We start from the raw sequence: 13,218 nt of genomic DNA on the forward strand, positions 1-13,218 counted from the left end.
AAGAGTTCAGTTTACATTCTTGCAGATAAATCTGTGGATGTCTCCTCTATGGAAATAAAATCTTACTTGAGCGGGCTGAGAGTAAAATCTCTTTGCCTGTAATCCAGAGGAATTAATTAAGGTCAAGTTGGGAATGTGGCTAGAGTGGTAATTGCTCATAACAGTGCTGCCTTGACTGAAATGTAAGAAGCATGTAATTAATTCTTACCTTTAATTGGCTAAGTTCTCTGTAGCGCTTTCTTTTGCTCTTGTAGTTCCTGGATGACCTAGGCAAGATATTGACCTAAATTCTCCCCCTTGGCCAGGAAAGGAAAGTGCCATCCCTAATTTAATTGTAGGTGGTGATCAATTCTCTGTAACTGCACATTTTATTTGTAAAATACCCGTAGAAGCCAGGTATTGTGTGTAGCTGTAATTTGTCAGACTTTGGCAGGAGCTGACACTGGCTGTCCCAACATTTGTCCCCTCTGTCCTGCCTGTGTGGCACTGTCCTGCACACATGTGGGCAATTGCCTTGTGAACTGAGCTAAAGAATGTACACAGGGCAGGGGGAGGATTTGTTGCTCAGCCCTACCTGTGGTTGTTGTCAGTATTTATACTGCAGTCTTGATGGTTGTCTGGACCTACTGGTGCATCATATGAAGTCTTGTGAAGTGCTTATGAGAGTTCATTGAACTGCTGAGCAAGTATACCCCTTCATACTTCTGTTCCTTGCTTGCCTACAGGTTTGCTTTGACTCCTTGTGCTTCCTCTGCAAGAAAATACTTTTTTTCAGGTAAGAAATGGTGACTTAGAGCTTTTGGTTTGTCTTTGCTGTCAAAATGCCAGTAGCTACATGGGCTGTATATTTCTGAAAACGCTTTTGGAACCAGTGGCTTTTCAGGTTTTTTGTGACTGTAAGCACCAGGTGTAGTGATGATGTGTGACCATGTGAGTGTGTCCATTCTGACTGACTGCAGGTAATAATGCTTACTGGAATATGAACACTCCTTTATGAGGCATGTTAGTTTGTTGACATGCCTTTGTGTTTTACAGGGCTTAAGAACTTCCAGCCAACCTTGTTTAAGTGTAGTCAGCTGCAGTCTGCCTCATTTTTTTATAAACCTACCTGAAATGGAATCATTAAAATTGCTTAAAAAGGAAAACTCTCCATCTGTTCTGCCTTTAGCTTGGTAGCCTGTCTGAATGGAAAGAGAGGAAGCACTAGTGCTTAGTGTGGGGTGGTGGGGGGTGTTTTTTGCTATGAATTTAACACCAAAGAGCTTTCCTGATTCCCAAGGAAGTGGAGAATATCCTCTTGTTGCACAGAGTCCATGAGTCAGGAAAGTCTCTGGAACATCTGTAGTGCTCCAGATGTGGAGCTGAGCATCCTTAGGCTAGACCTGTGTGTCAGTGGTGCAAAGACAGTGCTATTGGTCGGGTCTGAGTTAGGATTTTAGTTAGGCTTAAAAGCATGTGTTGGCATAGCAGAGGTTGTGAGTACACCAGGCCTGCATCGCTTCCTGCCTGTCCTGTAGTTTGCTAATGGCTTTTTTATTCCACGATCCCCTGTATTTGTATCAGTCCAGTGCCTGTGCTGCAGCGTGTCTTCTCTGTATTACTGTTATCAGTCTTACAAAAAAATGCACTGATTTTTTTGTTTGTTAGTTTTTCCTGCTGTACTTTCATCTCAGAGCTGGGAGACAAGTCTATAAGCAGCCATGAAGTGCACCCCTTTCTTTCCTTTTTATAATGAAATGGGGGAGTCACATCCTTTTTGCACTGTGACACATGCACAGATGATGTGTCTGCTTAATGAGTTATCTTCAATAAAGGCAGTTTTTCATCAAAGCTCATGGCAGTGTAACTTGAAACATTTCCTTTTATTTGACTATCATGAGAATATCCTTTATTGACAAGTAGGGTAGATTTAGTCCTGTCCAGGCAGGAAGCAGTGGAATAAAACTGAGAATGCCATGCCTAGGTGTCAGAACACTGTATATTGACTGGGTGGACATGGTGCCTTTCAGTGGCCAATATTGCAGGTGGTATAAATTATCTCTGAAAAAACGGTTCTCAGACTTTTTTTTATGGATGTTTTTACAGGTAGACTTCCAGGAGTTTTAAGTCCAAGCCCAGTTGCTGCTGCAGGTATTGTAACCAGATAATTTTTGTGCTTTCTGACTTGCTCCCTCCATTTTCAGTCATAACATTTTCATCTGATAGCTAGAATTCATGTTGATGCTTGCTGATAAGAAAAATCTTAGGTTTAGCATCCTGCTGTAAGTGTGTACTGTGCTGCTGGAACACCCAGAGCAACCTCAGAGCCAGTGGCAGGACATCAAAGCTGAAGAACTAATTGGTCAGATTACTGACCACACATAGTCTGAAGTGTTAAATTTCTGTTTGAAGTGTGGGTTTCTGTACAATACTGAGGTATTGTTTTCAGAAGGGATATAGGTGGTAGTGCTTCAGTACTTTGGCGTTGTAGTCAAGCAGACTGTATGTAAGCAAATGGAAGTTGTATTCTTGGACTCGGCTCATTTCTTAAAGCTGTCTTCCTTTAAGAAGATACCTGCTGTCTTGGTAAAATAGTGACATTGAGCCCACATGTGGTTCTTGTCCTGATTTGTCATGCAAGGCTGCCCTGACAGCACTTGGTCTGGGGTTCCGTAGGTTCAACCTTAGGCTGCTGCAGCACCACCCTAGACCAAATATTTAAATGTAGTCCCACTTAAAGTCAGTTTGTCCAAGGAGTTTTGTGGGATTGCTGTTGGTTTTGCTTCTGAGGGAGTGTAGAATGGCAATGAGAAGCAGTCCACTTTTTTTCCTTTTCCACATTTAATTTTTATTTGTCAAAGGCACTTTGAGCCCACAGGTACCCATTAGGCAGGGCAATAAGGTCTTTTTTGGGGATGGTTAGACTAAGTGCATTCAGCATCCTGAAGTGGTTTGTCCTGGTTCTGGCCAGGACAGGGTTAATTTTTGCAGTAGCCAGGAGGAGGCAGGGGCTGGGCCCGGCTGGTCTCTGTTGTTGGGCTCTGCCTGTAGTGGTGAATCACACCCGAATCCATCGCTCACCTCTCCTGTACCCTTCTGTTATGAATATTGTTACCTCGGGTGCTACCTTTGGGAGTCTGTTAATAATCACATCCAGTCTGTGGGGGCAAGAGGGAAGGATGATTTTCCCCAGCTTTTCAACCCCTTTTTCTGCTTCAGGCATGTTACAACACCTTTTGTGAATTTTGAATTCCCTTTGGATGTTAAGCAGAGCGTGTTCTTGTCGCTAAGTCTGTCAGGTCTCCTCAGTGTGGTCCACGCCACAGTTAGAATTAAGAAAGATATTTCTAGGGAGGTCTTGCAGAGATTTGCACTGAGGGTGGATAGTCATGAGTGGCACGGATTGTGGGAGGGCACGAGCCAGTATTTGGAGGACTTCTCTCTTCTGACGGTTTGGAAGTTCACCTCTGAACAACTACAGAACCCTGATAAAGTGATAAAATATGTGGAAGAAAAATGCTGTGGCAGTTGCAGAGAGGTACAAAGTTTATGCAACCTGCTAGGTGGCAAAATGCCAGGGAAAAAGGTGTCCAGTGCCTGAGAGAATTAGCTGTGTTGCAGGTAATCCATAGGGATTCAAATGAAAGGCAGCCCCCTGGCCATCCGGAGGAGGTAGAGTGCACACAATCCATGGCAGAAGTTTGTACAGAGCGTGCTGTCATTGTACACCAGCTCATTGGCATTGATGTCAATGAAAGGAGGACAAACAGGGCTTCAGGGGACAACCTGACTCTGGCAACAGGAAGATCATCTTTTTTCCTCCCTACTGACCTGCGCCTCTGCTGTGGACAGACTGTCCGAGACTGTGGACAGACTTGAAAGGCTTGAACAAATCAGAGAGGAAATGTCCCATGCCCTGCTGGTACAGACCAGAGTCTCTGCTGTTGGGATAAGTGCCACCCAGCTCAAGAGAGAGGGGACACACCATGAGGTAACCTGTGGGTTTGCCTGACCATGCATGACCATGGAGAGGATACAGTGAAGTGGGATGGAAAACCCACCTCTGCCCCAGCAGCACAGGTATTGTGTGAGTTGAGAGGGAGAACAGCCACCACAGGAAATTCTTGAAGGGTAAATGCTGCTCTAGTTTCCTGACAGAACAGGAGGGCTGATGTTACTTCCCATCCTCCTGAAGGGACCTGCAGTTCCTATTTACAACAAGTGAGCAATGAGTGCTATGACCAGAATTAGAGGTGCCCTGCCTCCAGCCAGGTGGACAACTGGATCTACTGGACCGTGTGGATGCTGTGGCCTGGCACATCAGACCCACAGGAGCGTAAGGCTTTAGTTGACACTGGTGCACAGTGTGCCCCAATGCTATCAAGATACTTAGGGGCAGAATCCATCTCTATTTCTAGGGTCACAGGGGGATCCCAACAGCTGACTGTACTGGAAGTTGAAGTGAGTCTGACTGGGAATGTGTTGTAAAAACACCCCCTTGTGACTGCCCCCGAGGCCCCATCTGTCCCCAAAAGGGCATTGCTGGGCTTTTGGGATAGCTGCTGTGGAGACAGAGGAAATTGGACAGTTGTATACCTTGCCTGGTCTTTGAGAGGACCCCTCTGCTGTGGGACTGCTGAGGGTTGAAGAACAACAGTTACCGATTGCTACCACAGCAGTGCAACGTCGGCAGCACCGCACGAACCGGGACTCTGTGACCCCCAGCCAGGACATGATCCATGAACTGGAGACCGAGGGAGTGGTCAGGAGGACTCGCTCCCCCTTTAACAGTCCTGTATGGCCAGTGTGTAAGTCCAGTGGAGACTGACAGTGGACTGTCATGGCCCTAATGAAGTCACACCACCACTGAGCACCGCTGTGCAGACATGCTGGAACTTCAGTACAAGCTGGAGTCCGAGGCAGCCCAGTGGTGCCACTGTTGACATTGCTGATGGGTTCTTCTCCATTCCTTTGGCAGCAGAGTGCAGGCCACAGTTTGCTTTTACTCGGAGGGGTGTGCAGTACACCTGGAACCAACTGCCCCGGGGCTGGAAACACAGTCCCAGCATTTGCCATGGACTGATCCAGACTGCACTGGAAAAGGGTGAGGCTCCAGAAACTTAGAGTACGTTGATGGCATCATCACGTGGGGCAACATGTCAGAGGCAGTTTTGGAGAAAGGGGAGAAGATAATCCAAATCCTTCTGAAGGCCAGTTTTACCATAAAGTAAAGTCAAGGAACCTGCCCAGGAAATTCAGTTTTTAGGAGTAAAATGGCAAGATGGACTTTGTCAGATGACAGTGGACGTGGTCATCAAAATAGCAGTTGTGTCCCTACTAACCAGCAAGGAGGAAACACAGGCTTTCCTGGGCTCTTTGGGTTTTTGGAGGATGCATATTCCAGATTACAGTCAGATTGTCAGCCCTCTCTATCTAGTGACCTAGAAGAAGAAGGATTTTAGATGGGGTCCTGAACAACAGCAAGCTTTTGAACAAATTAAACAGGAGGTTGCTCATGCAGTAGCCCTTGGTTCAGTCAGGGCAAGATACGAAAAATGTGCTCTACACTGCAGCTGGGAAGGATGGTCTTTCTGACAAAAAGTACCTGGGGACACTCAGGAATGACCCTCAGGGTTCTGGAGTCAGAGATACAAATGATCTGAGGCCTGCTACACCCCAACTGAAAAAGAGATCCTGGCAGCTTCTGAAGGGGATTTTGCTGTTTCCCAAGTGACTGGCACTGAAGCACAGCTCCTTCTGGCATCCTGAGGGCCAGTGCTGGGCTGGGTGTTCAAAGGGAAAGTCCCCTTGGTTGCTGAATGGCACTGCCACTGTGTGCCTTAACTCCCATGGACAATGAGGATGGACTGCTCCAGGTACATCAGCTGTGAGCTCCTACTGCAGCCTGACCCAACCAACAGCACCCCAGCCCTCCTGCCCTGGAAGACATCTAAGAGGTGTAGACCTCACCATTGTGGGCTGAATGAACTCAACAGACATCTTGGAGGGACTGCCATTGACTGTGGGAATGCTGCCCATGCTTGTATGTGTATGTATATATATATATATTTAAAAAGTGTAGGATTTGTGCATGATGTAGATGGTATAGAATAAGGGATGGATAATGTCCTGGTTCTGGCCAGGACAGGGTTAATTTCTGCAGTAGCCAGGAGGTGGCATGGCCAGGACCTGGAGGTGTATCTGTACCACCTGCTGTTATTTTCTGGGTTGGCATGGCTGGGAAGGGAACATTCACATGTGAATTGCTCACCTCTCGTGTACACTTGTGTTATGAATATTGTTGCTGCTACTGTTTGTTTTCTTATTTCATTGCTGTTTCCAGTAAATTGTTCTTACCTCAACCTGTGGTCTTTACCTTTTGTACCTCTGATTCTGTCCAGCTGCTGCAGGGGATGGGGAGCAGGAGGGGTGAATGAGTGAGTGCCACATGGTTTGGAGTGGTTTCAGTGGGAACACTGACTTGGACAGTACCATTCCTAAACCCTGACAGGTTCTCTTCAGTTAGGTAGAAACCAGGAGAAATGGCATTGGAGTGCCCAGTCTGCAGCCTAAATTGGGCTTCTGGGAACAATTCAGGTGGCTGTTTGTGCCACTCCTGCGGTGTGAGGAAGCCTGTGTGTATTGACAGGAATTGGATTTATGGATGAAGAAACTGTTCTGGAGAAACTCTTTTGGTTCGTTTCTTGTATGAGCAAAACACGGCTCTTTCTGCCACAGGATGAATGTAGTTTATCCACCTGAGGTTGTCTTTGTTACCAGGAGAGGACTGCTTACTTAATGGGTAGTTAGTTACTACTGCAGTACCTGGTGCACCAGAGTAGGAGTAATGGTAAAGTTACAGATGACTTTTATTTGACAAAGGGTAAATAAATGATGGAGAAATTTGATGTGGGTGTGCACAGGGAGTATCTGTGTGTCTGTAAGGGTCTCTTAAGTTTCTCTCTAATCTGGATCACAGCAACCTCCTGACCTGTAATGAAATACTTCCACATTAAATTCATGTTTTAGAGGTGTTATTCTGTTATTGGGATATCGTTGACTGTAGAGAAAATATTTTTCTTAACTATGAACTACTTTTAGTCTCAGAAATCACATGACTTATTTTTCCTTCCCTTTAGTTGTACATCAGTGTTTGGAATGTTTGTGGCCACATAAACAAGTTTCTTCTAGGTGAGTATAAGCATAGATCCTTGGTTTTGTTAATTGTAGCTTTTCTTTAAGCCTTTGAAGTTTTGCTTTAACATTGAGGTCTTTTGTAATTCTTGCAGAGGTGCTGTGGGTAATATTTATCTATGTTAAATTCTTACATTCTTAAAGACTGTGCATTTTCAGTTGGAGGAAAAATGGGAGTCTCTTTAAAGTAGGTTTCCATTAGTGTTGCTTTATTTAAGGAAAATCTTGCTTTATTTCATGTGACTCAAACCTTTTTCCAAAATGTTTTTGCTTGTTTGGTGTTTAGGAATGTTTGTCTTTTACCTTTACTGTGTTACAGGGAAAAAAAGGGGAAACCAGGACAGCTAAATAGGACATGATCAAATGACTGAAAAGAATTGTTTTCAGTAATTAGTATTTATTTCTTTAATTGCACTTGGTAATTCAAATCGATTTTATTATAGGAAATATTTTTTTTCTGTTCTGCTAAATTGCTCATATTCATAATTTCTGCTTCCATTTTGGTCTGTTGCAGTTTTCACAACCAATTTGAACTGAGCACAGTTACATGAAATGTTGCTGAGGGCATGAAAATTACGTTCTCTGTGTCTTGTATTCTTAGGGAAAGTGTGAGATCTTGCTCTGGGGAGGGTCAGTCATGTAACACCTTTTCAGTTTTGTCACTGAGCACTTTGAGAAAGTCTTGGTTTCTGCCTGAGGAGGAGAGCAAATGTAGATTTTTTTTACTGGTGTCAGTTCTGTTAACCTGCATGTATAAACTAGAGGAAAAGTAGGACTCTGAAATCCAGTCTGTTTTAGCTTTCAGGGAATGTTTCAGTGTTGTACAGCATTCTTATTGTGGAAATACTAAGTGTCAGTTCAGGAGCCAGTGTCAGTGTTGAGTGGCTCAGAGTTTGCCTGTGTAGTTGTAAATTGAATCTGGGAATCTTTTAAAGCAAGAAATGAGTGCTGGTGAAGATCTAGTTGAGGATCTTACATTGTGCAAATAAGAACTGCATATACTCCAGCGTCGTGTTTGAAATGTGTCTTTTGACTAGGAAAAGGGAGGTGATGCAGTATTCCTTGGAATTTGTTCCAGTGTCAGAAGTTCTTCCTGCCCAGTTTGAATCTTTCTTATTTCTTCTCCCGTTGCATTAACAAACAAACAAACAAACAAACAAAACCCAACAAAAAACCAACCCCAAAACCAAAAACTTGACTAGAGATCTGAGGCATTGTGGTTTGAAACAGCGTGAAGGACATCATCTGACGTCCTGAAACAGTCACCTGGCTGTGAAATGGTACCCAAACAGAATGGGCAGGAACGTAGACATCCTTGAATGGATAGCTACCCCAAACTGTTCTTGGGGTAATGCTTTTAACAGGTTTAATACCTGTTTTTGTGTGTAGGGTCAAATACAGTGAGGCATACTTCATGGTAGCAGTGCTGCAGTAGTCAAAACCTGGTAAGCAGAGGTTGTTTTGTCTGCAGGCAATAAAGGCTGTTGCAATCAGCTTCCCAAGTCAGTGCCAATACAATTTGTGGTGTTTAAGTGTTTGTGAGACTTGCACTTAGTCTTCCTAAGATGCCATGAGGATTGTATAATATAAATGGTGTCTGTAGATCCTGTTTTGCAGTCTGACATCATGGCTTTTCTCCTGTAGGTGTGTGGGTTCAGCGCAGCACGGCTGTGGCCATCCACCTGCAGGGTGTTCCGACTGCAGTGGGGACCATGCACTGCTCTGGAGTCCATTCCCCTGGGGGGTGGGCATATTGTAGGGGTAAGGCTTTGTTTTACCACTGATGGAGGTGTGAGGCTGGTGTCATGTGTGCAGATGATATGAGTAAAAGGTCAAAACTGACTATTGCAGAGCAAAAAAAGCCCTGATGTGCAAAACGTGAATGGACTTAGTCCTAGGCAGTTTCATACTGGGCATGTGGGTATGCCAGCAGATTTGGAACACTGGGGAGGATGGCAGAGTCAGCTTAGGCTTTGTGGGAATCAACTGCTAATGTGTTTTGTCCTAGAAGGAATCAAAACAAGCTTGTGTTGCTTGTGTAGGAAGGGCAGTGCTGCCTACTGCAGTACCCAGGGCGGTTCCACGTGGGCTGCATCTCCAGGGAACACAGGAAGATCTCTGGCTAGTTGCTTTTACTCCCTGGTTTTGCTACTGCTTTTTATTACTGTCCTACCAGGTAGTCCTGCTGAATCACCACTGAGGTGCTGAGTGCCTCAGAGGAACTGGAGCTTACCATCCAGAATAAAACTGAAATTTTCGATGCAAAGTAGTTCTATATTTATGCAAACTGTCAAAGTTTACTGTTCTCCTTTTTTAAGTTTGAGAACTATGTTTGATTTTTCATGGAGTTCCTCTTTTTTTCTCTCTATTGTATCCTTATGACAGAGGGAGGGAAATCCCTGGGTTTGGTGTGGATGCACAAAAGAATGAAGGAGATAAGAGGCTGAACTGGGGGAGGGAACTGCATTTCTTCTGAGCTGCTTATGAAGCATTGGATTGAGACCATACAAAATTTGAAAGTGGGACTGATTTAAAGGCAGGGCTTTTGGTGTGATACTACGTAAGGAATGTTTTAATCACTCAGCAGGCATTTGGAAAACAGTCTTTGCCAAGGTAGGTGTGGTTTGGAAAAGGCTGCAGTGATTCTGCAGTTTCCAGAGAGAAAACAGTAGAGGCTGTTATTAGTGAGAGTTTGCCATAACTGCCTGGGTTTGCTCTATATGATAATATGAAACATTTCTTCAGTTTCCGGAGGAACCCTCTTCTATTGGAATTTGGTGATTCGTCAGGTTTGGGGCTTGGCACTGACAGCCTAAAGCTGGAGAGAGAGAGTAAGAACAGCTACAGGTGTGTGGGACCTGCACTGTTAGCAGAGCAGAAAGCTTGTTTTAGAAGTCAAAAATTGTGACCCCCGAAGGGATCAATATTAATGTAAGCGTATTCTCTTCTGCATTGCCCTGAGATAAACATGCTGTCTGACTGGTACCTCGAAGTATCTGAATACTTGACTAGCCTTCAGAAGTTAAATTCCCTCATGGTGACTTTTTGATGGGGAAGAAAAGACTTACCCTTGTAGATTTAGAAACATTTGTGTTGGATGTAGTGACTTGTCTAAACCCTCAAGTGTTTTTTCCTGAAACAGATCTAATCTTTATAGTGAAATAAGTTTTGGAGAAAAACCATACAGTTCTCAGGGTAGGCTGAGTGACTACCCCTTGTTTTAATCATGGTCTTGAGCACACAAGAAAAATGTATTCTCAGAGTTACCAGAGTGGAGAGCCTGCTTGTGTCCCATTTTAGGTACCAACTCAGTACAAATTGATTTTCTGATGAAGAAAATTTTAGAAGAGATGTTCTGGTGAAGTGTTCTTATTTCCAAGTTGTAGCTATGGCTGTGTCTGATCTGTGTGGGGTTGTTGTTAACCTCTTTTAACATGGTTCCAGGTTTTTAAGTAGGCCTTGCAGGAGAGGACAGAGGCTGAAACATAACATCTCCAAGTAGAGGCAAGTCCCTGTGTTCAGTGCTGGCTCCCTGAGCAGGGAGGTTCTGCACGTGGTCGGGGTCGTGCTGCTGAGGTGCCGGTTGGTGTTGCCTCTGGCTCTGGTTTGTGCAGAGCCATGGGATGGCTCCCAGGGAAGGTCGGGTCTCCTGGTTTCAGTCTTGCCCTAAGGCCATGTGTTTCAGGGTGAAATGGTTCACATCCTCCAATGAGTAATTTCTCTCATGTGATGTTTTACCAAGTATGTGTCTGGTTGAGGAAGCTGTTCCTGACATGGGCTGCCAGTGGAAAAGCCAGCCTGCTTTCCTGGCACGCTCGTCACGAGGCCTGCTGGGTCATAGTGCACACCAGTAGTAGGATGTGAGAGAGAACCCAAAGCAGCCCAAGTTTCCTAACTTGGGAGGGGAGAGGAAAGAAGACTTTGGAGGAGGGGGTAGTGATATGAGATTTTTGCCCGTAGAGGTTTTTCCTCTCTTTCAGCTTTGTGGTCAGCTGCCATGTAACAAGCTTGTCCAGGTTGGTGAAGTGTATGCTGTGACTAATGCTGGTCAATGTTAGCTGACTCTAGCTGTGTTAAGATTTTTTTCATGGAATCTGTAGCTTCTGTAAATATGATTAAATGGCATTGGCTGTTTTATCAGATTTTCTTTTAACTGTGATACTTGTATTTTTTAAAATATTTGACTGAAACTATAGTAAGACCTTCCTCACCAAACTTGATGTGTTTATATAGGCCCTATTGTGTAAGATCCTGTTTCCAAAGTCAGGAGAGGTGTATGCTCCTCTCCAGCTCCATGTAGGTGAGCTGAGCTGAGTCCCCTGTGTCCAGGTGGCAGCTCTTACCGAAGGGGACCACTGCCATTGCTTCTGGGAGTACGTTGGCTTGCCATGTCCCTCCTTAGTTAAAAGAAAAATATGGGAAAGAATCATCTTGCAGATGTCATTTCTTCCACAAGTGTTAAGCAAAATGTGTCTGCTCCACGTTTGGAGGCACGAAGTTCCATCGCTAGCCTAAGAAAGGGGTATTTTTATGATGTAAATCTGCAGAAAAAATAGTGGATGTTTGAGTTGTGGGTGGATAAAACACTTAAAAATAAAATGTAGCTTTGCACATGCTGCTTAGATTTCCTTTTTGTTTTAATTATTACATTCTAATGCAAAATAAACTGTAAAATCCCAACCATCCTAACTTTTCCTTGATTACCTTTCCCAAATAAAAGTTACAGACTCCTGCTCCAACCTTTAGAAGACTGGGCTGATTCAGATCCATGCTGTGTGAACTCAGTCTGGTATCAGATGCTCCAGAAAAGTAACTTTCAGTTCCTAGGTGGCTGGAACGTTTTATCTTTTGGTGTGAATTAAGCTTACAGGCAATAGCATTTTTTCCCATCCCCTTGCAGGCTGCTTTAACAGAGGTGAGGATCAGTCTAAAAGCAGTGCTTTAGAGGAAGGCAGCAGAGGAGCTTTTGGTGGAGAGGTTCCTTTGCAGTGTGGTGGTTGTATGGAGGTGGTTGGGCTGCCTCTGTGGCCAGGCCTTGGCAAATGGCCTGGCTTACAAAGTGTGATGAAGGAGTAGCTTTTCCCTACCCTAGAAGCTTTATGACTTTCCTAAATATCTTTGGTTTCTGAACCACACTTGAACTTAGAGTAGTTCTTCACAATGTCAATCCTTTCATAGATGCAGCTCAGTTGAGACCATTGCTGTTTATGCCGTGTGTGAGCCAGAATGCTGCTGCTTATTTGTGTGCATGTTCCTTGTTCTTGTAGTGTAAGACTGGATGGTTTCTTATTTTAACTTGCATCCGTTTTGTCCATCTTTAATGGAATCTTGAAGATACAGCCTTACTGTAAGGATGATGCTACTGAATAAAACTTACTTGTGATTTTTTGAATCTTGTGAGCTTGAAGACTGCAGGAATGGATGATGATTTGTATCTTATAATTGTGGGGAATGACTGACAAAAATTCAGGAAAAATAACACCTGAGCAGGCTTTCCACTAAATGTACTTTGAAAGAAATTACTTTGGCAAGATTTCTTAAACTTTTATGTTAACTGTTGGAAACAAATCTTAATGAAGACTATTTATATTTTCTGGTTAAAATGGTGGAGGAGTCGGATGAAAGCAATGCAAATATGGAAGCAGTATAGACAGTCTTCTAAAATTGGTTAAAGAAACGACGTATTTCTGATGTCTTTGAACTCTATTGCACTTGTAGTGATGAAGTGACCTAGTGTTCTGGAGTGTTTCACTGTTGTGGTAGCTGTTGAAAGATTGTCATTGTGTTTGTTTTTGCCCACTTCCTGTTTACTGGATTCCTTGTTTTCATCAAAACCGGGAGGGGGGAGAGAATATTGCAAAACTTCTCAGTTATGAATAAACATTGGGTTGCATGGTTCTTAATTGACCTGGAACTTGGACTGATGGACAGAGGTTGAGCTCCACTCTTTCATGGTCCAGTAGCTGCCATTTTGAACACATTTTTGGAATGATTCTGCACACTGTCACTTGGGAACCCTTGTTTAAGAGATAATTGCCCCCATTA

General features: G+C 44.0%; 1 protein-coding gene across 5 annotated transcripts in view; it reads left to right on the forward strand.

Annotated features, from left to right (window-relative positions):
• Positions 1–702: 702 nt before the first annotated feature.
• Positions 703–13,218, forward strand: part of PHF20 (PHD finger protein 20) — a 65,277-nt gene continuing 52,761 nt past the window's right edge. For 2 of the 5 annotated variants that reach the window (XM_018086510.3, XM_018086511.3), the window contains exons 1-3: positions 704–775; positions 2,086–2,130; positions 7,119–7,170. Coding sequence is in view for 1 of the 5 variants with exons in the window: in XM_018086509.3 (XP_017941998.2) it covers positions 5,836–6,022; positions 7,119–7,170 (239 nt within the window). In the remaining 4 variants the exon portion in view is untranslated. Of the gene's footprint in view, positions 776–2,085; positions 2,131–5,643; positions 6,023–7,118; positions 7,171–13,218 lie in introns of those variants that run through there. The other 3 variants (XM_018086513.3, XM_018086512.3, XM_018086509.3) reach the window with 3 other exon arrangements.

The sequence above is a fragment of the Manacus vitellinus genome, unplaced genomic scaffold, assembly GCF_001715985.3.
Source record: "Manacus vitellinus isolate BGI_N305 unplaced genomic scaffold, ASM171598v3 scaffold_97_pilon, whole genome shotgun sequence".
Lineage (NCBI taxonomy): Eukaryota > Metazoa > Chordata > Aves > Passeriformes > Pipridae > Manacus > Manacus vitellinus.